At 45.9% G+C, this 25179-nt stretch overlaps 4 protein-coding genes across 4 annotated transcripts; 1 reads left to right on the forward strand and 3 right to left on the reverse strand.

Moving 5' to 3' along the window:
• Nucleotides 1-32: 32 nt before the first annotated feature.
• On the reverse strand, nucleotides 33-9293 carry atg14 (autophagy related 14). Its single transcript, XM_069152777.1, has 11 exons — nucleotides 8788-9293; nucleotides 7905-7967; nucleotides 7067-7109; nucleotides 4985-5066; nucleotides 4627-4864; nucleotides 3995-4224; nucleotides 3587-3704; nucleotides 3271-3361; nucleotides 2798-2883; nucleotides 2370-2544; nucleotides 33-2269 (listed from the first exon to the last, which is right to left on the reverse strand). The coding sequence occupies exons 1-11, from the start codon at nucleotides 9075-9077 to the stop codon at nucleotides 2147-2149; spliced, it is 1539 nt and encodes a 512-aa protein (XP_069008878.1). The 5' UTR covers nucleotides 9078-9293; the 3' UTR covers nucleotides 33-2146.
• A 752-nt stretch (nucleotides 9294-10045) lies between these two features.
• tbpl2 (TATA box binding protein like 2) lies at nucleotides 10046-13457 on the reverse strand. The gene is made up of 8 exons (XM_069152782.1): nucleotides 13410-13457; nucleotides 12261-12444; nucleotides 11327-11552; nucleotides 11142-11229; nucleotides 10974-11065; nucleotides 10696-10863; nucleotides 10311-10405; nucleotides 10046-10122 (listed from the first exon to the last, which is right to left on the reverse strand). The coding sequence occupies exons 1-8, from the start codon at nucleotides 13455-13457 to the stop codon at nucleotides 10046-10048; spliced, it is 978 nt and encodes a 325-aa protein (XP_069008883.1).
• A 346-nt stretch (nucleotides 13458-13803) lies between these two features.
• Nucleotides 13804-25049, forward strand: jmjd7 (jumonji domain containing 7). Its single transcript, XM_069152781.1, has 9 exons — nucleotides 13804-13990; nucleotides 14151-14304; nucleotides 14404-14542; nucleotides 14626-14740; nucleotides 23382-23438; nucleotides 23581-23676; nucleotides 23923-23999; nucleotides 24092-24251; nucleotides 24679-25049. The coding sequence occupies exons 1-9, from the start codon at nucleotides 13942-13944 to the stop codon at nucleotides 24765-24767; spliced, it is 936 nt and encodes a 311-aa protein (XP_069008882.1). The 5' UTR covers nucleotides 13804-13941; the 3' UTR covers nucleotides 24768-25049.
• On the reverse strand, nucleotides 15153-23024 carry LOC138200221 (uncharacterized). The gene is made up of 14 exons (XM_069152778.1): nucleotides 22244-23024; nucleotides 21368-21570; nucleotides 20875-21142; nucleotides 20205-20282; nucleotides 19979-20140; nucleotides 19544-19690; nucleotides 19159-19410; nucleotides 18940-19077; nucleotides 18311-18560; nucleotides 17618-17893; nucleotides 17133-17360; nucleotides 16347-16478; nucleotides 15876-16237; nucleotides 15153-15796 (listed from the first exon to the last, which is right to left on the reverse strand). The coding sequence occupies exons 1-13, from the start codon at nucleotides 22763-22765 to the stop codon at nucleotides 15882-15884; spliced, it is 3012 nt and encodes a 1003-aa protein (XP_069008879.1). The 5' UTR covers nucleotides 22766-23024; the 3' UTR covers nucleotides 15153-15796; nucleotides 15876-15881.
• Nucleotides 25050-25179: the final 130 nt, after the last annotated feature.

Below are 25179 nucleotides of genomic sequence, written 5' to 3' on the forward strand. Positions count from 1 at the left end.
AAAAAAAAAAAAAAACATTTTACGCGAGAAGCTTCTGAATCCAAAACCTGAAAAGGGAGTTTTATTTAAAATGAAAACATTTCACAGAAACAAAACCTTTTTAAATCTTTTCACTTCTCACATCCTTTCGGTTTGATGCTGCTTCACAGAGATGTTCTGTGTTGCTGGTTGAACCTGATGAACCGGCCTGCGCGACGAGTTTACAGAACATCTGTCGGTTGTTCGTTTCCTTCCGCACCAGTAAACAGTTTAAGTCTCCTAAAGAATCAAAGTTTTTTTTTTATTTTGAACCGGATTCACTCCGGTCTCTGCTTGTTGTTCAGTGTGAACGATGTCACATCACGTCGGATTCCTTCCACCACATTCGGTTCAGACGAGGATGGTTTGTAAACGGACTTGGTTATCGCCGTGGTAACCGCTGTTTGTTTGTGCTGCCTTCATCCTCCTCATCGTTACTGCTGCAGCAGTTTGTTTCCCATCATCGCTCAGAGACGAGAATTAAAAAAAATAAGAGCAGAAAGTTTCCCTTTGTGGTGAGCAGGCAGGTCGATGGGTGGAAGACAGACATACTGCCAAGTCAGCTTTACTACAAGTTCCCCATTTATCCCGAAGTACGAGTAAATAAACACATGATAAACGGTTTAATGACACTTTGATGTAAACGCAGCTGTAAGGTGTTGCAGTCTTGATAATGTTTTGCCTCCAACTTCTCCTACGAAGACGTATTTTTAGGTCGAGGAGTCAGAAGGCCTCCCAAACCTGCAGACAAATACAAATTTAACCAACATGTAGGTCAACATGGGCGTCTACCGACGTTATTACAGTTACCGCAACGTTATGAGATGCGAAGCGCAAATCCAGAGACCGTTCCGGCTGAACGCAGCACAGCGATGTTCACAGAGCAGGAGGAAGTGATAAACTTCACGAGTCAGTATTTAAAAGTTCCATCTCAATGAACACGTTACACATATTTATGATTTCACCGTGGACTTGAAACTTCTGGAGAGAGCGTCCATTTTTTTTTTTTTTAGAGAGCAGAAAGAATTCCAGGGAGGTAAATCCAGCGTGTGCGGGCAGCAATGCACCGCGTTGTTGTAGGCAAGACAGTCGCATGTTTTCAGTTCGCTTGTGAACGGGCGTGTTGTCACGTTGAAGAACCAAACCGCCATCGCTCCCACAAGTTCAGGTTGTTTTGCTGCAACTGTTTTTCCCCTCGAGACGCCCCCAGAACGTCAAGAGTAGAACTCGGCGTTCACCGTCTGACCCTGGGGGATGAGTTCACGGTGCACAACCCTGTGAGTGTCAAAGAAAACCTGCGAATGTCACTGCTTTCTCACAACATCGCCGAAGGAGAGCAGGTGTCGTGTGAAAAATCTCCATGACCACCTCTGATGATCTCAAGACAGCGAAGTTGCGCCACCCTTGAAACTTAAATGCCACTCGAAACATCTCGCCCTGCTCGTCGCTTCATTGGACTGAAAGCATTTCAAGGTTAGCTGTTGACAGTTTCCGCAGTTTAACAGACAGAACAACTTTTGATGCGTTGCTGAAGTTTCAGGTCCACGGGGAAATCAAAAATCCTCACGTACCAGTGGTGGAGAGAAAAAAAAAAAAAAAAAAAAAAAAAAAAAAAAAGACTCAGGTGCTGATGATTAAGAAACATAACTCATGAAGGTCAACTGCTTCCTCCTGCTCCATGCACATCGTTGTGCTGCATTCAACGGGAAGAGTCTGAACTTTTTGACAGCACCCGGTTCCGTGTCACAGACCATTTACTACATGTTTATCATACACGAGTGGTGTACTCTTGACAGTCCACGTGCTTACAGGATTAATTTCACGTTCAGTCTGTTTGTCACAAACGTCGGATAATACTGAAAGTTCAATAAACGAGATAAAACACGGAGCTGATCCTCGAACACCTGCTGACAAGTGGACTTTAACGTGGAACACTTCCTCAAAGTAAATCTGCAAATTCCTGGTGGTCTGCAAACAGACACTGAAGCTTGATTCTTATCCAGCAGTTTAGAGGAAACTTAAAAATGGCATTTCTGCTGATGACCTCTGACCTGTCTGCTCCAAACCAGCCCAAAGTCTGAGACCTCCAGGAGTCCTGATTGGAACCGGTACGCATTTGGAGGTCGGATCAGCGCTGTCCAGTGTAAGCTCTGAACCAGGAGGTGACGGAAGCAGCAGCAGAAGAGATCATCCCTCCTGTGTTAGCAGAGGGCTGGGAGACCTGCAATGCACTCTGGGAAAGATCCATGGACTGCACGAGGAAGAGGAGGAGAAGAAGAGTTAGACATTGTTATACCTTTTGTCGATAAAACTAACGCTGAAGGTGTCCTCTGTGATCCAGGTGTTCCTACCTGCGAGGGGATGTCACAGAAGCGAGGGCTGGGCACCGTCTCCCAGTCCGTCCCCAGGTCCGTCTCCTCGTCCGTCACCACCTCGTCTCCGCTCTCCTCCGTCGGCTCTGTTGCCTCCGGCTCCACAAACTCCATCGACTCCTCCAGGTCGCCACTCACCTCGAACGGACCGGTCCTGAAGCAGACAAATACAAAAAAAAAAATTAAAAAACACATGGTTCAGGTTTCAGGTGGATTCACAAAACCTGGTCACTGCCTGCTCTCTGATTGGTTGGTCTGATGGTGGAAAAAAAATTATCTAAACAAACAGTAAAAGCTTTAAAGGTTCCAGGTTGTAAAGATTATAAACTGTCGACTCCGAGCACCACACTCAGGTGTTTAGTTATTGATCAGGTGTGTTTCTGAAGGTCCAACTGTGCTGCTCTCACCTGCCCAGATTGTCGTTGTCGGGGGCAACCAGAAACATGATGTTCCTCAGGGTGTGATGGGGGTGGAGCTTCTCAGTGTCAACATGCTGAACACAAAGAACAGGTCCACTGTTACACTTTGATATAATAATGAATAATTAATTATCTATAATCAGCCAAAGCAGATTTTTTTTATTGACTGGTGTGAAATCCACTGAAGATATACGAGTGGAAAACATACCGGTGAAAACTGAAGCTGCAACAATTCATCAACAAGTTGATCAACAGTAAATTAATCGACAACTATTTTGATTTATAAATATTAGTTTCAGTCATTTTTCAAGCATAAAGTCAAAATTCGATCCATTTAGTTTATTTTTTGGACAGTTGGAACATAGTGAATGAAAGAAAATGAGTCAAAAATGGTGCACAGAGAAAATAATCATCACATTGATCCGAGATTTGATAAACCAGATGTTTTCAGTGTGTCTGACCTGAGAGAAGCAGAGGTGAAGGATGTTGGTGTTCAGTTTGCTCAGAGCTCTGGTGAAGCGGTAGCGGCTCAGATTCTCTCCACAGAACTCACTGAAGGAAACACAGACAGACGAGTCATCAGACATGTGAAGCAGCAGACACACAGGCGGTCGGATTATCTTCCTGCGCAAATTAAACATGAAAAAAAAAATCGAATATAAAGTCTGCGCCGAGATCGGGTTGAACACGTCCGGCGTCTGTGGAGAAGCGGACACTCTGTTTGCCGCACTGCGTTGTGGACCTGAAGGCAGGTTGTGGACGTGCGTCCCGTCCTACCTGTTGCACAGCTTCTTGGGCAGGTTGACGTCCAGGATGTGCGACAGGATAGTGACGAGCTGCGTGGTGTAGCAGAGGGCGGCGCTGATGGTGTGAGCCGGGTTGATGTGGTCCAGCTCTGCAACGTCCGGAGGTCAGAGGTCACATTATCAATAACAACGGGTCATCAAATCAAATCAGGATGGATGTTTCAGTGGACAGTTTGGAAAACACACAAAGACATTAAAAAGTGGGGAAAAAAGAGAAACGGAGACAGAGATACAAGTATTTTTTTCTTAATAAGGTTGAAAATGTACAAATAAATTAAATAGAAAATAGATACATATAAATAAAACAGTAAAAACAAACGCTAACTTTTTTTTAAACCACATCACAGAAAGGCATAGTGTGTAAGCTCCGCCCCCTCACCTGGGCCCTGATTGATGCTCTTCTCCTCCACCCAGCTGTAGTAGGCGGAGCAGTCTCCGTTGCTGGGCAGGGCGACGGGGGGTCCCGTGATGCTGATGCTGGTCTCTCCGTTCTGGTCGTCCCAGATCCAGCGGCCCGACAGGTAGGTGGTCCTCCGGGCCTCGGCCAGCTCGCTCACCGTGCTGGAGGTCAGCGCGGGGTCGCACTCCGCCACCACGTCCGCAGGGTCTCTGATGGACAAACGCAGGGGGAGAGGACAAACTGACTCACCGGATCACAAACAAGAATATCTGACAAACTTCTTTCATGCCTGCCGGTTATTTTCTTTTGGAAAAAGCTCAGCAGCTTCTTGTTTTCAGCCGGCGCCGAAGTCTCCGATTAAAATGATACGAGCTGAGAGATAATAATTCTTATTTAAAAGCAAAACACAGAGACACGCTGAGTGCTGGTAAAAAGTTAAACACCAGCAGAGACACTTCAAAAAGAAGAAATAAACCAGCAGCTGCACTAAGAGTTTAAAAAGGCTCTCGCAGCGCTGACTGACTCGACAGTAAATCCCTTTTGCTGCGGTCGTTTGTGTTTTAATGAGGCCCATGCTCCGCTGCCTCCTGCTGAAGACCCCCTCTGCTGACCTGCTGCCCTGTTTCTCCTCCTGCGTGGGGAAGATGTGGGTCGTCAGCTCAAGGATGTGTTCCCGCCTCAGGGCCGCCAGCTGCCTCAGTCGGCTCTGCTGCTCCCGGCTGCGTTTTTCCAGCAGCTCCCCGAGATGCCGGATGTGGCGCTCGATCTTGTCCCGTTTCGTCTGGTGGCGTCCGGCCCGACACTGCAGCCGCTGCGCCTCATCCTGGGAGCGCAGGAGCAGCTCCTTATCTGCAGCATTTGAGAGGGGGGGGGGGGGGGGGGGGGGGGAACAGCATTGCATGCTGAAAAGAGACAAATAAAACTGCAGCCAAGACAAAAAAAAAAAAAAACGCCTGCAGAGAGACTCACCGCTCTTCACGTCCTCGTCGCCCCCGGCGACCGCCTCCTTCAGCTGCTCGATCTTCATCTTACACGACATGATCTTCCATTTCTGAGGAAACAGCAACTCGTCAGTTTTTTCCCGTCTGATCCGAAACTGAACACGCTGCTAAACGGTTTACAAAAATGTCGCTGGCTCAGCAGAGAAACCCAAAGAAACTGACAATAAAATATGAAAATGACAGTTTGTTAATTTAATTTATAATACTTTTTTTTGGAACACTGCTCAAAAAAATAAAAGGGAACACTTAAACAACACAATGTAACTCCAAGTCAATCACACTTCTGGGAAATCAACCTGTCCAGTTAGGAAGCAACACTGATTGTGAATCAATTTCACCTGCTGTTGTGCAAATGGAATAGACAACAGGTGGAAATTAGTCAATTATCAAGACAACCCTATAAAGGAATGGTTCTGCAGGTGGTGACCACAGACCATTCCTCTGTCCTCATCCTTTCTGGATGGTTTTTGGTCACTTTTGCATTTTGCCAGTGCCCTCACCACTAGAGGTAGCATGAGGCGGTGTCTACAACCCACAGAAGTTGCTCAGGTAGTGTAGCTCATCCAGGATGGCACATCAATGCACGCTGTGGCAAGAAGGTTTGCTGTGTCTGTCAGCACAGTGTCAAGAGCACGGAGGAGATACCGGGAGACGTGGAGGGGGCCGTAGGAGGACAACAACCCAGCAGCAGGACCGCTATCTGCTCCTTTGTGCAAGGAGGAACAGGAGGAGCACTGCCAGAGCCCTACAAAATGACCTCCAGCAGGCCACTAATGTGCATGTTTCTGCTCAAACTGTCAGAAACAGACTCCATGAGGGTGGTACGAGGGCCCGACGTCCACAAGTGGGACCTGTGCTTACAGCCCAACACCGTGCAGGGCGATCGGCATTTGCCAGAGAACACCAAGATTGGCAGCTTCTCCATCGGCGCCCTGTGCTCTTCACGGATGAGAGCAGGTTCACACTGAGCACATGTGACAGACGTGACAGAGTCTGGAGACGCCGTGGAGAACGTTCTGCTGCCTGCAACATCCTCCAGTGTGACCGGTTTGGCGGTGGGTCAGCGATGGTCTGGTGAGGCATTTCTTTGGAGGGCCGCACAGCCCTCCGTGTGCTAGCCAGAGGTACCCTGACTGCCATTAGGTACCGGGATGAGACCCTCAGACCCATTGGAAGACCATATGCTGGTGCAGTGGGCCCTGGGTTCCTTCTGATGCATGACAATGCTAGGCCTCATGTGGCTGGAGTGTGTCAGCAGTTCCTGCATGATGAAGGCATTGATGCTATGGACCGGCCTGCCCGTTCCCCAGACCTGAATCCAATCCAGCACATCTGGGACATCATGTCTCGTTCCATCCACCGACGCCACGTCGCACCACAGACTGTCCAGGAGTTGACTGATGCTTTGATCCAGGTCTGGGAGGAGATCCCTCAGGAGAACATCCGTGGTCTCATCAGGAGCATGCCCAAGCGTTGTCAGGAGTGCATACAGGCACATGGAGGCCACACACACTACTGAGCCTCATTTGGACTTGTCTTGAGGAATTTCCACAGAAGTTGGATCAGCCTGTGATCCGATTTTTCCACTTTTATTTTGAGTATGATTCTGAATCCAGACCTCCATGGGATAATGATTTTGATTTCCATTGATCATTCTTATGTTATTTGGTTCTCAACACATTCCACTATGTAATGAATAAAGATTTTCAAATGGAATATTTCATTCATTGAGATCTAGGATGTGTTGTTTAAGTGTTCCCTTTATTTTTTTGAGCAGTGTATTTAACTGAATTTGCATTTTTTTTGTTCGGCCCCTTCAGAGTTTGTCTTTTTGTGACTGTTTTCCTCTGTGTACAGTGACTGGTTCTGCACTTTAAATCCACATATAGATCATGAACATCAGCTCACTAGTTCATCCATACATATTTACCACAGAATCAGGATCTTACTGCAGTAAGAGGGCAGCCGGCATCAGCTCATTCTAACCAGGTTATCAGTGTTTAATGGTTTTGGTTGAAAACACAAACAGAAGAAGAAGAAAACAACTCACCATCTCATCAGCCTGCAGCTTCCTGTCCAACACCTGGAGGACACTGTGAGGACAGAAAAGGATGCATTTAATCTCTGTTTGGTCCGACACAAACAATTTCATTCAACTTTATAGCACCAAATCACAACATATGTCATCTCGGGGCTTAACAGAGGAAACTCCTCACAACAGAACTTTTCAACATTACAGAAAGGAACCCAACAGTTCCCACGAGTGGTAGATGGACGGAAAACTCCCTTTTAACAGAAAGAAATCTACGACTGAAGCAAACTCGGAGGTGGGCGGCCATCTGCCTTAACCGCAGATCAGACACATTTTCAGCATCACAGACAGAATTTTCGGGGTTTTGACAATATTATGCAGCTGAAAGAAATCCGTTTTAGAGACTTGCATTATGTGGGATTTAAAAGGTCAAACTCTGGTCAAAAATAAAACTAAAAAAAAGTTCCATTTAGGGCTAAATAAAATAACTTTTCTGAATTAACAAACAGATTGTTACAGGTGTAACTGATTTGTTTAATTCCTTTTCACAGACAAATATATGTATTGTCTACCTAACAATGGAAATGTATGTAATGTTTTGTTATAATATCGCCTGATGGAAGTATTTAAAAGGCGAAGAGTATCGCACCGAGCACAGAACCTTGTGCAACTCCATGTACTGCAATTGTGCGAATGGAAGTAACATTGTTGACAGAAACAAATTAAAATCGATCTAACTGGTGATTTAAAGCAGCCTATTGCAGTACATCTGATCCTATGACATGTTCCAGTTTCTGTAATACACTTCATTTGTCTTCGATCTGTCCAAGAGACCGAAACCTCTGCAGGTTTTTACCTCTGATCCAGCTGCTCCTTCTCCTCCTTCAGCTTCTCCAGCCGCTCCAACTTCTCGGAGTATCTGCAGACACAAACACTTTCATGAAGGATTCAGCAGACATAACAAGTCAGTGCAGCTCATTTGGTCCCCTGGAGGCATCTCAAGGGGCCCCTGCAGGTCCCCCGAGTCCAGTTTGGGAAACTGCCCAACCGCCCTCATCCCACACATTCATGGAAACTATGGAGGTCGAAGTTATTTTGGGTTTTCACGTGTTGTGTAACTGTAACAGGGCAGCTTGCCAGCTGGCTAAAATTATACCAAGTTACTACACTGACTCAGCGCTAACAAGAGTTAGCTGCTAATGCTAACCAGCCCACGCTGGTGACTCAGTTTTCAGATTATCGATCAACTTTCTTAAAAAAAAAATATCCACGATGAACCTGAATGTACGTTATACAGCTTTGTCACTAGCAAGAGAAAGTTCTACTTTAAAACATAAATACTGAACTTAACGAGGTATTTCTATCTTTAAAAGAACAAACAAAAGAAGAGTTAATAAAAAAAAAAAGACCTTTGTTTTTCGGTTTGCAGCTAATTTAGCTGACTTCAACTAATCCCGGACATTTCTCGGTGGTCCACCTGCTTATTTTCAATGGAGCAGCTGCGCACTTCATGGACTTCAGGAAATAAATAAAGATTGAAGATTTGCGGGGTTTAATGTGACTGAGTTCGGACACTGATGTCAAACTGTGCCGATGTTTACATGTTCAAAACAACACGTACAGAACCAGAACACGTCGCGTGAGTCTTCTGAGAAATCCCGGTCTCAGTAAAAAAAAAAAAGGTCCGATCCTGGAAATAAAGTTCGTCCCCGGCGGTGAGAAAACGGCGAACTTTTTACCTTTCAGCGTTCCTCCCGTCGAAGTACACGAAGTCTCCGGCCTGGACGCACCGGGCGCAGGTGAGCCTGCGGCGCGACGTGCTGCACAGGGGGCACCGCTCCACCGCCACGTAAAGACCCTCCGCGTCGTCCACGGACTCCACCATCACGCAACCCGGGGTGGAGTGAGCCGGGTGCGGGTGATGGGGACGGAGTGGTGGCGGCGGCGGCGGCCTGCCCCCGGAGTGAGAGCCCGTGGACGAAGCACCGCGGTCCGGGCCGAGCGGCGGGAGTCCCGCTGAGGACGCCATGGAGACAGAAAGCTAGGCTGCTAACGCTGTTTTACCGAAGCTAGCTGGGGACTTGTGCGCTCTCTGTGGCTCCAGGCTGGTCGGCTGGCCCTTAAATTCTCGGTAACATGTTTTTTAAAAAATCCTCTGTGGAGGAGACACACAAGTGTTTTTGTTTTGATGAGGAGTCGAGCAGTGCGCCACTTCCTGTTTCCGCTGAAAACGTGATTGGTTTGTTTATGTAATGACGTACGAGGTGTGGGCGGATCCACACGACAGGTTGCTGCTGCTCGCCTGCTCCCAAAACATGCTACACAGCCAGGCTTGATTAATCCTGTTGAATATCAATCAGCAGTCAATTCGATCAGAAAACAATTTCTTACAGTTATTACATGTTCTAATGTTAGTTGGCCTTTTTTTTTTTTCTTCTTTTTTTAAATATATCTGTACCCTCCTGCATTAAATCAACTTTATGAAGACTGCTGTTCCTTAGGTTTGATGAAAATTGTATTTAAATTGTTGAGATCATGAGAAATGGCAGATTAAGTTGTAAAAGTGTTTTAAATCAAGTCAATGATAAGGGCAATATACAAAGTATATGAGAACGTGTTAGGTTCTCTGGTGTGCCCTTTTTAGATGACATCATTGATAATGAAGCACTTTGGGAAAATTCAAGGGTTCCAAAAGGAAAGAGCGTTTCCTAACAGACACTGTATGTATGTGTGTAGTGGGTAAATGTTTAGGTTTGTGCACGTAATGCAATTAGGCGTTTAGGCATGCGCACGTTTATGATATTGATATATGAAAACACAGCGGTCAAATCAGAAGTTTTCTGTGCAGAGATTTACAAAATTTATTTTTTCTGTGGATGGTGAAACAATTCACATGGACTCTAAAGCAAACTCATTTTCCTTCCAAAATCTCTGCTGTGGGACACAAACTAAAATATTAAACTTATTAAGTTATTTACAGAAGAACAGGAAGTGATGTCACTGCTTCCTGAAGCCCTTCAGGATCGGATAAATGTTCTCAAATGCTTCATAGATCTCAGCTCGCTCTTTAGCTCCTAGAATTCAACACACGACCACATAATTAACATTATTAATAAAGAATAAGCGGAAATGGACAATATGCTCTAAAAAAAACCTGTCTCATTATTAAGAAAACTATTATCACAAGACATAATCTCAATCATGAGGTTCATATATCATCAGTATTTTGTAAAACTATGTTGGAACAGTGGAGTTTCATTACCCGTCAGAACCACCTTCCCAGACACAAAGATGAGGAGGACAATTCGAGGTTTCACCATCCGGTAAATGAGACCTGGAAACAACTCGGGTTCATAACTGTGGAGGAGAAACAGTCAGTCAGTCAGTGACAAACATCAATGTTTTCCACTTGCTGTGCACTTGAACAGTGCACTACTAAAACATCTTGTTCACCAATTTCATCATTTCAACAAATAAACACACAAAAAGACCCAAATTAACACAATAAAACAAAAAAAGACAATATCAAACAATTGAAAACAGAATTAAAAAAAAAAAGCATTACATTAAATTACAACAAATTGATTAACTAGTTAAAGAAACTCCTGCTGTGCTACGTTTCTGTGAAAAGCAACTTGTGTTTGGACCTGCTGAACTGTTGGTGGGTCAGAACCAGTCCTTCCAGTCTGATGGGGAAACAGACATCGCAGCTGGCCACCATGTTCTGGATCTTAAATTCCATAAAGCGGGCGGGGAAGCCGAGCTTCTGCACCACGCGGGCGTATTTCCGTGCTGCCAGCCGTGACTGCTCCTCACTGCACGTGCTCAGACACACAGGTGAAGGATAGTGAGCGTTCAAAAATTAGTTTTTAAAAGTCTGAGAAGCTCAACTATGGCAGGTATACTGACTGACTGACTGACTGACCTCTTGGCTCCGGTGCAGACCATCTTCCCAGAGCTGAAGATCAGCGCTGTGGTTCGCGGCTCGCGGATCCTCATGATGACGGCTGCAAATCGCTGAAACAACACGATGAGGAGGAAGTAGACGGAGATTTAAACCTAGCAGACCAGACTGAGGGAAAAACCAATATACCTTTGGGTTGTACTCTGCATTTCTGGCCTGCAGGGCGATGAACTTCAGATCCAGAGGACAACCCAGGTTCACAGTGGAGACGATGTTCCTGCACACAGAACAGAAGTGAAGATTAAGTGTCAGGGCTACAGATAAAGTGTTAGTCATTAGATAAAGTCAGGACTACGTGGTCATCATTCACTTACTGTAACAGTGGGGTGAATCCTGACCTCTCGGTCACAGGGGTCATTGGTGTCATTGGGGTCATAGGGGTCATAGGACAGAAGGGGGAGGCACCCATCCCAAGCCCCGACGTGGATGCCGCCTGCTGGGGGTCAGTTGCAATGGAATTCTGGGAGCTGTAGTCCAGACCGACGCCGCTGTCCTGAGACAGGTTCGGAGCTGCAGGCCGACTCTCTGCAGCAGCAGCAGCTGAAATGAAACGTCACACGGACGTGACACAGATCAATTTCCGGCCCACTGATGTGCCACATAAAATCAGGGCCACGTTTAATTTCTAATGCGTCCATGGTCCCACCTGCAAATCAGTCATTCTACATTTTAACAGACTCATATGTAGCGCTTGTCATATTGCTCGGCAAAGTGGTTCCTCGGAGCATGATTAGAGCCTTAGCAGAAGACAAAGGTCATGTGACCACGATACAGAGAGACTTAAAACTGTTTCAGAACGTTTGATCATTTCTATGCAGATGACACTTCTCTACAGGTGTGAGAGACATGAGGATTCAGGTAATTCAAGTCATCCAAAGATGTTGCAGAAACATCTCAGGACCTTTGACCACAAACATGAAAACACATAGTAAAAATGTAAAGTTAAGTAAAATAAATAAATACTAATAAATCTACTTTTTCCAGCTGCAATGTTATTCAAAGTTTGACTATTATTGTCAAAGTTATCATTAGCAGGTGGACTGAAGGATGAACTACGCAAACTAGATTTTGGGGGTCAAAGGTAACTGGGATCTTTCAAAACACATTTGTGGTCATAAATCAAGAATACACTAAATGACAAAATTATAAACAAATTCCCACACCATCGGTTGTTGGAGTATAGAATACAATCAGGATGTGGTCATTCTAGTTTTAACGCTAGTGATGTCGCACCTTGGTTGTCATGACTTTTCTCTTCCTGAGTGCTGAGGTCATCGGGTAGGAAGCTGAGGTCGAACTCGTCACCCAACTCACCACTCGGTCCAGACTTCCCCCACGGGAAGGAGGAGCCCTGTGCAGAGGGGGCGTGGCTTTGTACTTTAGGGGTGGAGCTTTGCAGGGCAAGCTCTTCCTCCAACTCGAAACCTGAGTCCTGCAAGACGTAAACAAAAACAGAAAGATTATGGTCTACTGCTCTCTCTTCTCCATGAGGATCTCCTGCCTGGATTTTATTTGTCTATTTTCATTGTTGTTGTGGTGTTTTTTTTTTTTCAAATACTCTTTACTGCTATGATTATTTATCATTCACCTTATTTGGTGTTATTTTTTAATTCTGACTAGTAGTGGGAATTATTGTGAACTCCATTGACCTGTGAATTTATTGAACAATAAAATTCTGCAGGTTAACCATTTTACATTCAAGACATTTTAAGAACTTTTAAAGTAGAGAATATTTTCATTTAACCTTTTTCGCAAACACAGTGAATAATTATTTTCCTGTTGATGTTTCAAGTGAGGGCGTCCACATGAATCCACTTCAGCTTTTCTCTCATTTCAGTCTCAGAATCAAACCAAAGTTTAGACCAAAACTTTTCCAGCTTGTTGGTTCACTGTTTGCTGAACGCTGCTCCAAAATTTTGAAGACAAATGATCTAGTTTGAAGCATCTTTAACTACTGACAGTTTGTTGCTCACATGAAGAATCAAGTCATGTTTGCTGACAGTTTTATCTTTCACTGATCATTGGGAATTTAGGGTTTTTCCAACACAATTCACTCCAACAAGCAGAAAAACACTTTGTTCCCTCTATTGTTCAGTTTATTTTATCTTGCGATTCTCTCTGGGATTTAACTGGAATCAGCTGAAATGTAGCTGAAAACTCCACCATGTTGAGAAGCTAAAAATGTTTGGCGGTTTGGGTCCCTGCAGATGAACTCTCAAAGTCCTTTCGGGGATTAAAATGCAAAATGAACTTTAGATTTCAGGATCAAATTGAAAGTTTTACCCTCACAGACACCAGTTCATCCTGATAACCTGAACTCCAGACTCACTTGAACACGAGGCAGCGCTTGAATACAGTTTTGACTCCCAAAAATCACAAATCACAGTCTGCACTCACATTTGCAATGGAGTCATCGAAGTAACGCTCCAACGCCGACTCGTCCATGAGTCCAGAACCATCCAGGACCTGGATCCAGGGAGAGCTTCTCAGCTGCATCCAATCAAACACTCAGAGACTCTTCATGAGGAAACAGCTGAAAACACCTTCCTTGTCATTCCCTCTTGAGCTGCAATACATGTATTTACTCAACAAACAAATTAATAAAAACAACAAAACAAACAAACAAAAGAAGTTTTATCCACAAAGCGTTAAAGTTGACTAGTATCTAATTCTTTATCAATTAGCAGTAATATGGTCCTGTTGGGTCACAGCTGCAGTTCATCCTCCCTCCTGCAGGGGCAACACACCGCAGGAAGCGACCCCCATGCGCAGGCGCACCAGATGTAAACAAAGCAGCATGGCAGCACGTCGTTCTGACAGAAGTGATCATCGGTAATAATTATCGATAATATCAGTCACTGATCTGTGATGAGCTGAGAGAAGGAACTCAACATCAATCAGTGAATCAGTTCGATGACGGAGAAACAAAATGGAGTCTGTGAAGAAAAGACTGGCCGAGTTTTCTCTGGAGGCTCACGGTGAGAGGATCAATGTACTGATCACAGTATTGATCAGTGCTGATATGCTGCCGTTACTTTTACTCAGGTCGTTACTGCAGGTACTGCTGTCGGTCTTGTTGACCAACTTTTTCTGAGTAAGTTGATCAATCAGCGTAATTGATTATTGATCACATTCCAGATCTGTATCTGAACGAATCAGTGCCATACCTGGATGGACCACCTGACCCGCTGCAGTTCTACCGCGACTGGATTGGTCCAAACAAGCCCTGCATCATCCGCAACGCCCTCAGCCATTGGCCGTCTCTGTCCAGGTGGACGCCTGACTACCTGAGGTGAGGAAGCCCCGCCCACTCACACCTGCACTCTTCTTCTTCTTTTCACATACAGGCATTAAAACACAGGCTGTGATGTGATCCGTTTCCTGTCCACAGGGAGAAGGTGGGGTCAAAGGTCATCAGCGTGGCAGTGACTCCTAACGGATACGCTGATGCCGTTAACGGGGATCGATTCGTGATGCCTGAAGAACGACGGATGAGCTTCTCATCGGTGCTTGACATCATCGAGGGGAAGGTGAGACACTGCAGGAGACACGGTCCTCCGCTTTGTCCTGTCTGAACGCTGCATTACTAATAACGTTGGGTTGAACACTGCAGGTGGAGGTGGGCGGAGTCTTCTACGTTCAGAAGCAGTGCTCCAACCTGCTGCAAGAGCTGCCCGAGCTCACCGACGACCTGGAGCCTCACATCCCCTGGATGAGCACGGCGCTCGGTGAGTCCACGCTACTGAGCATGCTCAGACGGACACACCTGACACACCTCGAGTCCGATCAGTTACTTAACACCCTATTAGTCTAAAGACGCTTTAAATAAATCATCTGAAAGATGAAAAACAAATTAGACAGGCGATGGCTTTGGACCACAGTGGATGTCAACCGACGCTGCAACACAAACACAAGTTTTAAATTTTCTCTCTCTTCGTATGACGATGTCCACAATGTGTCCGTGATGTCGACCAGCAGGTACACGACACTGTTTTTTTTTTCCATCTCCCTGCATAAAGCATCAGATCTCATTACTCCTGCTCTTATTGTGAAGGCCCACTGCCAGCTGCAGACATCAAACACAAAGCTTTTCAAAATAAAAAAACATTTACTGTGCAGAATAAGAAACGTACGTCAACCCAGGGGAACTAAAACAAGTTTTAATCGTTTATTTTTCGAACAGTCAGATTCGTCCTGGTGAAACAGGATCAGAGGATTCTCTCCCCAAGACGACTGACGTGCACTTTAAAAATCCTCCACAGTGCCGACGTATTTCTGCACCTTCTTCGACACATTGACGCGGAGTTCTCATCGCAGCAGCAATTCTGGCAAAAATTTAAAGTGTCGTTTTAACTGAAGAAATTTCAGTTCATTTCAGTCCGGTGCGGAAAAAAATCGTGCATCCGAGGAACGCAGAGACTGTAACCGTGGCAACAGTACAGTCAGGTGAACAGACAGACAACCCGTAACTGCCGTCTTGGTGCGACACACAGATTCAGTCTTTGTTCCTCGATGAAAAAAAAAACAGCCTCTTTATGGACCTCGGAGCCCCTCTGAAAAATATTTTGTTAAAAACCTTTGAAATTCCCTTGTGGACATTTGAACATCTCCAACGACCTCTGGATGCAACCCAAAGTCCTCGCACAGTGTATTCAGGACCTGGAAAACCTCCTCGAGGACCCCTGGACCTGAGGGACACGTTTGTTTACATTCTTGTTTCAGGAAGTAGGTCCCTGGCTCCTCCTTCCTGGTGACACCACGCAGGTTGTGAACGATCAGCTGATCTGCGTGAGACGTTTAAGTACGTCACAGATTTTGTGGTTTGTGTAAAGTCCGACGTTCAATGTGTGGACGTGGTCTCACCCGGTATCAGAGGATGTGGTCTGTCCTCCGGTCCAGCTCCTCAGCCAGACTCCTCATGGCCCTTCCCATCCTCTTGGGCCTCCTGACCCGCTGCTGGTAGCTGAACCCGTTGAAGCCCGCGTGCTTCCGTCCTGGCTTGAAGCGGAAGAGCTCGTCCTTCCTGAACTCGTCCACGAACCGGGACACGTCGTCCTTCCTGCCGCAGGACGGGGCCGTCAGCCGGGACAGCTGCGTGGACAGGTTCAGGGGGACGCCGCCTGTGAAGAAAAGCCGGTCCAGGTCTTTGGCCTGAGGTCCGGTGAGCTGCGCGCTGTGCTCCACCTGCTGCTTGGTGAAGCTGCCTTTGCCGAACTCGATCACACCTGCAGGGACGCAAACTTACGGATCAATTCATGCGATCACATGGATCGATCAATATTCGCAGGCTCCTGTTTAACAGCCAGACAATAAAACAACTGAGAATAAACAGACCTTTGAACTCGCTGATCATGACTTCGGTGACGAGGTCCAGACTCAGGTTTCCTCCCGCCTTCCCCTCAACGTTCAGCACTCGGTTCCACTTGAGGTCCTGTCTGACCCGCTCCGGGTAGAAGCCCTCGATCCCTGATTGACCCAGTAACCATGACAACAGCCAAGACAACACAGGTCAGAGAGGGCACACAGAGCAAACATCTGCAGCCACATCTTCTATGAAGGTTTTTATCATCTTTTAATCTGCAGGTTGTTTTTCAGGTCGTCTATTAAATGTAAAAAAAAAAAAGAAATGAGAAAAAAAAGTCCCATCATAACTCCTGAGTTCAAAAACATGTCTTCAGATCTGTTCAAAAAACTTCAGAGATTCAGCTTCCTGTGACAGAACGACTGGAACCAGCAACGTTTGACATTTTTCCCTAATTTTGCTTGAAAAGTCGAAAAAGTACCAAAACAATTTCTTGTTTTTTGACTAATTAATCATTTTATCAGCTGAGGTGGATGTTTCTGTCAAGATGGCGGAGGTCGAAAAGATCAAACATAACAGGCAGCTAACACTTTTCTCATTTCCCTCAAAAAAAAAAAAAAAAAAAAAAAAAAAAAATGATGATGAAAGTCTCCAGGAAGGAAAACAAACAGCTGTAACCATGGTAACCAGTCAAAACAAACAGGGATGCAAACGCATCGTCTCAGAAGATACAAGATACAAAAATGAGAGTCAAACTGAAATACATTTTCATCAGAAGTTTGAAGCTGGACCCAAACCCGGACCCGGACTGACCGTACCTGCGATGAGCTGGTGGCTGCTGTTGAACAGCTGCAGGTGCTCTCTGGTCCACAGCAGAACCAGGTCCATCTTCCAGAAGTCCGTCACGGCGTCTCCGTCTCCCTCCCGGATGGCGTCCCGTCTGGCCATGTGGTACAGCCCCTCCCACACCACCGCCTTCGTGTAGTTCAACAGGAAGTCCTCGCCGTCCGCCGCCACAGAGCAGGACTCCGAGCAGAACCACGGAGCTGGAGAAACAACAGGAAGGACGAAGTTACCGAACTGTGAGGAAGCTGCAGCCAGTTCCCAAAATCTCTGCAGATTAAATACATTCAATTCATGTAAATTCATCTCATTTAATTCAACATCAACGAAGACAAACGAGCGGACCTCCGGCTCCGACCACGAGAAGACTTTAAAGGACATAGATGATCTGGAGAAAAAGTGAAGACCCTTTAATCGAGCCTCTGATAAACAATAATTGATTATTGAATCGAAGTCTCACTCTGTTCGGCTCTGGTCCGCTCGCCGGCTGTCAGACAGTCTTTGTGATACCACTCGTGTCTCCGGCACCCGTCCGTCAGTCCGCACTGGACCATCTGTCCTCCCCTCTGCTCCTTACAGTGACAGTAGACGTAAGTCCCGTCTGATGCACAGTCCGGACCGCAGAACCAGTCCTCCTGCGGGTCGGACTGGGTCCGGACCCGAGCGCAGCCCTCATGGAACCAGATCCCGGGACACAAGTTACTGCAGCAGCGCACCAGCTTCTCACCGGTTTTCTCTGCAAAAAACAACAACAAACACAATCAGAATTATCTGTTCTTATTCACTCATTTTATTAATTTAAACAGACATTAATGGGAAACACAGCAGACTGAAATAAAGCGGAATTATCCTTTAAAGAGCTGCGATTCTAACGGCTCCAAAAACGGTCTCCTGTTAAAAAAAATCATCAACTTCTCACCTAGAAACACAGTCAGTCATTTTTTTGCCCCACCAGATATTTTGATCTGAGTCGCTAAATACACGTGCTGCTCGTAATTTTGAGAGTTATCGATCCGTCGATAAGATCTAAAAGCTGTTAGAAGGCTGCGACGAAAGCAATAAAACCTCAAATCCGAAATGTCCCGTTCGCATATCAAGCTTCAAACACGGATTAAAGAAAACCCCCTTTCTGCCGTCATGTTGCCGTTCCTACCTTCTTTACAGTAACAGAAGGAGAATATTTTCGCCTTCTCTCCGTCGCAGTGACTCCCTGCAGCGGCTGCAGCGTTGATGTCCTCCTGAGGTGGAGGCATCCACACCAGGTCCACCAGTCTGTGAGCCACACTGCTCAGCCAGCCCATCTGGTCCGAGAGCTGAGAGGGGTAATCCGAGGGCCTCTGGTCCACCGAGTCCAACCCGCACTCCGTCACGGCAAACAGAGTCACGTACGCTGTGGTCACAAACTTTAAAAAGGAAAAACACGTCGGGGAAATGGCGATAAAGTGTCGTTATAGTCTCCCACAGTCGGAGGCGTTCGAGCTCAGACCGCTCGTTTTATTCGGGAAACAGTTCAAAACCAAAGAGATACTCATCTTACTGTTATTTATGACAAAGAACAGCATCATTTCCTACAAACATTTTCACCTTAAAAATTTTTTGTAACGATTACTTATCATTTTCTTATCTGATCGATAAAACTAAATTCGAACATGATAATGAAGGAAACACCTGTAAAACCATCAGGATTCCTCTCCTCAGGTATATTTTTAGACCTGCAGTCGAAGTGTTGGACCGACAGATCGTCTCTGAACCTGGTTGCAGTTTAGACTCGCAGAGCCTCACCGTGATGAAGTCCCAGATGTTCAGGAAGTAGTCTTTGGCTGTGTTGTTAAAGGTCTTGAAGTGAAACAGGGAGTTGATGTGATGAAGAGACGCTCGAGAGTTCTCGCTCTTCTCACTGAGAAGCATCTTTATCATCTCCTGCAACGAGTTTATGATCGTTTACGCGTTTATTACCGGGAAACATCTACCGGACTTTCTGAGCGGTAACGTTTGTCTCACCTCGTGAAACAGGTATTCCTTCTGAAACTCTTGCGGAGCCTCAATCAGTCCGTCGAACTTCAGGTCGGGGTTTGGGTTCGGAGTTTGGTTGCCCTGGTTCTTTGTTGTTTCCGTCTTGTCCGAAGTCAGGATGTCGCCACAGCACAGGACGTGGTGCGGTTTCCCAGCAACCAGCGGGATGTAGTCTTTGAGGCCGTACGCCGCGCTGACAGACTCTTTGCTGGTGTTTGGTATCACTGCACCCAGACTGACCTGTGAGGGGAAAAACAACTGGAGGAATCAGAGACGTTCAAAAAAAAAAAGAAAAAAGAAACGTCCTTTACTTCCTGTAAAATAAAAAAAAAAATTTTAAAAAGAAAGAAGAAAAACCATCGTATGGACTCACAGTGGTGCTCGCCTCCTTCATTAGGTTGGAGTAGGTGTGAGGAACGTGTCTCTCCACTCGTCCTCTCGGTCCTTTCAGAGCCTGCAGGTTGTCGGCGATGATCCGCATCACGATGGTTTTCATTCGCTGTCGTAGCGACTCGTACGTCTAAGAGAAAGGAAAAGTTGAAGAGGAAGTCTCTGGTGATAAAACTGGAAGATGTTTGTTGAGGAAAAATTGGTCTGAGGATTAATTCTGTCAGAAACCGAAGGAAATACAAGAATCTAACATGTCGCGGCAGAATCATTTATAATCCTCTCTGGATTTTTCCATTAATTGATTGAGAGCGAGAGAGAGCAAAGAGAAAACCAGAATATTTGGATTCCAGTATTTGTGTTTGAGAATGACTGAAAGAATAAATCCGACGCGGTGACGGATGATTGACGGAGCTGGAACCTGTTTGGTTGGCAGGATGCTGTACGGAGACACTTCCGCCGCTTTCGTCGGAGCTCCGTGCAGGTAACGAAAGTTCACCCGAGCCTGGTGAGCGAAGCGAAACGCCCACGTCTCAAAAGTGTAGCCTCGATCGGCGGAGTCGGACCTGGACACCGACGGCACCTGCAGCAGACGCAGTTTTACCGCACAGTTCGTCTCTTCGGGAAACCACGTCAACGTGTCTTACCCGAACTTTTCCCCAGCTGAAGCTGAACGCTGACGCCTTCCTGGACTCGTCGCAGCAGAGCTGCGTCCTCCTGGTCGTCTGAAAGTGAGGAAGAAGAAGTCTCTTTTTTTTTTTTTTTACCGTCTGCTGAGCTGCGTGTTGTTCAAGACGGTTAAAGAGTTTCAGGCTCCTCAGACTTCGATGAAAGTGAAATCAGTCGACACCAAAATGGAATTTGATCAAAAGAAATCAGATAAAAAAAAACATTTTAAACCTGGTTAACCTTCAAAGATAAAGATCAAGAATAAAAGTTCAAATCTGACACATGAATTCATCAATCAACTGGCTGATTGACCTTTTTATTAATAATTTAGTCGTTTAACATCAAACATGAAAACCTTTTCATTTCCACAAGTTTTTGTTTTCTGAAAATTTGTACTTTTAATCTTAAAAATTGGACTTGTGAATTTGAAATCTCCAAATTTTGGCCCTTAAATCCTAAAATTGTCATATTTTTTTTCAGTCAAATTTTGACTTTTCGAGTCGACCGAAGGTTGCAGCTCTGCAGCAGGACGGTGTCGTGCGTGGACGACAGGAGGGATCCCGTCACAGGACGACTCGCACAGACGCAGACCGCCGTCTCTCTTGAAACCTCCATGCGGGTTTCACATCGAGCCGTGGTGGGTCTCACCTGGATCTCGTCCCTCCACTGCTGCACCTGCCGCCGGTGCTCGGCGCCGAGCCGCTTGGCGTGGACCCTGGCGGCGGTCCTGCACTGCGAGAGGCCGAGGCTGTTCATGATGTTGAAGAGTTTGACGGGGCAGCGGTGGCGCAGCATCTCCACGCTGAAGGCGGTCTGCAGGAAGCAGGCCCGGAGCGAGCTGGTGTACAGAGGCACCGAGAGGAGGACGCTGATCCTGCGGTCCAGCAGCTGCTTCACCTCCGGCTCCGTCAGCTGCCTGCAAACAACATTTAAACTGCATCCATCACTGTGAGGAGACCCGGAGCAGGTCCGTCATTAAAAACAACCCCAGCCCATCCATTCCTCCGTTCTGGTCGTGTGATCATGAGAGTTTCAGCAGGAAACAAAATTTTGACTTTTTAAATCTTAACAGATTTTTTTTTTTTAATTTTTTTATGCGTGTTGGAGATCAACTAAAAGTGTTTCTGTTGTTTTGACCCACCGTGATTTAGTCCTGCGGCCATGGTTGACAGTCTGTTTCTGGATCCTCTTGGCGGGGGGGAACATGGCCCGGAGGCAGGCCACTGTCAGAGGAGCCTTCTCCCCGGCCCAGGAAGTAGTCTTATCCCAGCTGAAGGCCGACAGGTTGTCCGGGCTGAAGGTCTTCCTGTACGGCCCGTCCAGGTCGTTCACCATCGCTTTGCGCTGCAGAAACAATCGTCAGATTAACAGCAGCTGTTTTTGAAGGAGACGACTCGGCTGAGATTTTCTGCTCTTGACAACGAAATGCTGAAACAAACAAAACTAAGTGCATCAAAATTATGACCAATAATTTTTGATTCAGTGAATCAAAAATGTGACTTTTAAGGGGTTAGGGGTTGTTCCCTATCACTTCGTTCAAAATAACAGCATATAATTGTATTTGGATCATTTCTTTAATATGCTCAAATAAGGTTCATTTTGTGGTAATGACAATATTTGGACAAAACGGTAACAAGATCAGATGTTTAACAACACAATGTGTTTGAAGGAAAACTTTTATGTTTATGCTGACATAAAAACACAGCCCTTATTTTGTTGCAATTGTTTGTTCTTAAAATTAATAATTCAATATTTTTTAGGTTAGATGTTACTGTGTAAAGTGCCCTGAGATGACCTGGGATGTGATTGAGTGTAGTTCAAATAAAATGATTTGGTCAAATGGGCAAAAGTATTTTGATCACTGAAGTATCAGTCAGCCCTACTCACAAGTTTGACTTTTCTTTATTCATCATTTCATAATTTTGATTTAATTTTTTCATCAAACTTTGAAGCTGAACTGAATAATGTTTTCGACTCCCCTGGTCTCGGTCTGAGGTGCAGTTGCAGCCTCCCTCACCTCCTTGCAGATGACTTTGGAGCAGGTCTTGATCAGAGCTTCCTTGAATCCGGACACCTGCAGCAGGTGGTTCATGGCGGAGTTCAGGTTCCTTTTCTGCAGGTACCCGCAGATCAGCGGGATCGGTCCGCGGCGGACTCGCCGTGACGGCTGAGGGTCCACTCGGGGGGCGGGTGCCGGGTCCTGGGAGGCGTAGTCGTGTTCGTTGGAAGCAGTTTTAAGCCTCTGCTTGAGCTTCTTCGGGGGCGGCGGTTCCTCCGGGACGGAAGGGATAGGACGGGCGGAGGGACCCGGGCGGCGGGGAGCCTGGGGGTCCACGTAAACCCGCTTTTTGCCGCATTTCTTGGTTCTTTGATAAACCAGACGCACGCAGGCGAAACACAGAAAGGCGTTTGTTGGGTTCAGATCTGGGAAAAGTTTCCGGGCGCTCCTCAGGTCGGTCAGCGATAAGAGTGACTTTCTTTTGTAGCCTTTGGCCTGTCTGTCTATCGGGGCGTCGCAGCGGCTGCAGCGGGGCTCCATGACCAACTCCAGACCGCCGCCGCTTCTGCGGCTGCCGGAGAGCTCCTTCACTTGGCGCGGAGCTTTGGTGGTAAACGCTGACAGCGTCTCTCCTTGAGCCAGCTGAAGACAGAAGAGCTCCGCCGAGTTGAAGCTGGACTTGTCGATTGTGGTTCGGGTGGGTTCAGGTGGAAGTGGGGCAACGGAAAAGTGAATAAAAGTTTACTTTTAGCGGGGGACCGTGGCTCAAATCTGTTTTCTAAACCGCTCCTCTGCAGAATCCAAGATGGCGGCTGCTCTGTAGCTCAGTGCTGCCGTTGACGGTCCGGAGGGGAACTACAACAACAACATCACGATAACACGTGTATTTGAAACCTGTGTTCATATTTTGGGGGAGCTCCGTTCATTGAATGTAAAATAAAGTACTTAAAATTATCAAATTAATGAAATATATTCTACACTTTTAAGATTATTGTTCATTATTTCATTTAGTAATGTTTTTATGAGTTTGTACTTTAGCGTGACTATTCATTTTGTGAGTTTTTGTACAATCTTGTGTTTTTGTTTTGTTTCGGTGAACTAAAGACAACAGTAGCTTTGTGCATCACCAGATTGGTTTTTGTTTTTCTTCTTTCAGGAAAGTTACCTGATGCCGTGAATTTCTGGCTTGGAGAGTCGAACGCCATCACCTCCAGTACGGCCTGAGTGTCACTCCACACGACAGCCACACACCTGTTTGACACTGCTCAATACTCAAAACATATTATTTGTAGTTTTGTTTACTTTTTTGTTCTATACACACCCTGTTAAGTTACATGTTGTGTTTTTTGTTTCAGTGCACAAAGATCATTATGAGAATCTGTACTGTGTTGTTTCTGGAGAGAAAAACTTCATCCTACTGCCGCCCACAGACCGACCCTTCATCCCCTATGGTAACCGTAGCAACCATTCTCCATCCTTCTCACTAACTTAGCAACCAACCTTTGTCCCCTACGGTAACTGTAGAAACCGCCCCTCATCCTCTACGGTAACAATAGCGACCATCTTCCATCCCTCTCGCTAACCTTTTAACCGTAGCAACTACTCCTCTTATTAGCAAGTAACTAACCACCATGCATTTGCCGTTGTAACCGTCCACCTCCGGTAATCATAGTAACCATGGTAAACTTCTCTATCAGGTGAGTACCAGTCAGCTGTTTACCATCAGAAGGACAACGGTGAGTTTGTGATCGTCGATCAAAGTCCCAGAGTGAAGGTGGGTTCAGGTGTCATTGTTTATCTCAGCGCTCTATTTAATAACCTGTAGGCCTTACCTGACAACCCCACTCCTTTACCCCACCCCCTCAGGTCCCCTGGATCCCTCTAGACCCTCTGGACCCAGACCTGGAGCGGTACCCGCAGTACCGGCAGGCTCGGCCGATCCGCTGCAGCGTGAAGGCCGGAGAGATGCTGTACCTGCCGTCGCTATGGTTCCACCACGTCCAGCAGTCGCACGGCTGTATCGCAGGTACACACCACCTGTAACAGCAGGTTTAGACCCTTGAACGCACCACACCACCTGTAACAGCAGGTTCAGACCCTTGAACACACCACACCACCTGTAACAGCAGGTTCAGACCCTTGAACACACCACACCACCTGTAACAGCAGGTTTATACCCTTGAACACACCACACCACCTGTAACAGCAGGTTCAGAACCTTGAACACACCACACCACCTGTAACGGCAGGTTCAGACCCTTGAACGCACCACACCATCTGTAACTTTAAACCCAACATCTTTGGGTTTTGAACCGTTGTTGGGACAAAAAAAAAAAAAGACATCAAAAACAAATTTTTATAAATTTTCAGACCTTTTACAGACAAGAATCAATTGAATATTCAGTAGTGATGGTGATAATAATAACATCAGTATTTTTCTTTCTCTGCTGCAGTGAATTTTTGGTACGACATGGAGTTCGACATCAAGTACAACTACTTCCAGATGCTGGAGGCGTTGTCCGAGGCCACAGCGTCGACGTGACATCACAGCAGCTGTGTGACGTCACATAAAGATTTACTTTTAACTGCTGACAATGTATCCTGTTAACTTCATACAAAGTGATGTTATTTATTGGTTCGAGACTGACGTACTTCTTCCTGCTGCTTTCAGCCACGTCTCACAGTCTTCATCAGCAGCTCAGCTGTCCTGGAAATGACTGATCAAGATTATTTTCCTTTTTTCAAAACTACAGGTTCAAAAGAGTTGAATACATTTTCTTGACAAACATACAGTGGGGCAAAAAAGTATTTAGTCAGCCACCAATTGTGCAAGTTCTCCCACTTAAAAAGATGAGAGAGGCCTGTAATTTTCATCATAGGTATACCTAAACTATGAGACAAAATGAGAAAAACAATTCCTGAAAATCACATTGTCTGATTTTTAAAGAATATAT

The sequence above is a fragment of the Embiotoca jacksoni genome, unplaced genomic scaffold (assembly GCF_022577435.1).
Source record: "Embiotoca jacksoni isolate LCO1_2020_lvr unplaced genomic scaffold, fEmbJac1.0.p SCAF_18, whole genome shotgun sequence".
Lineage (NCBI taxonomy): Eukaryota > Metazoa > Chordata > Actinopteri > Embiotocidae > Embiotoca > Embiotoca jacksoni.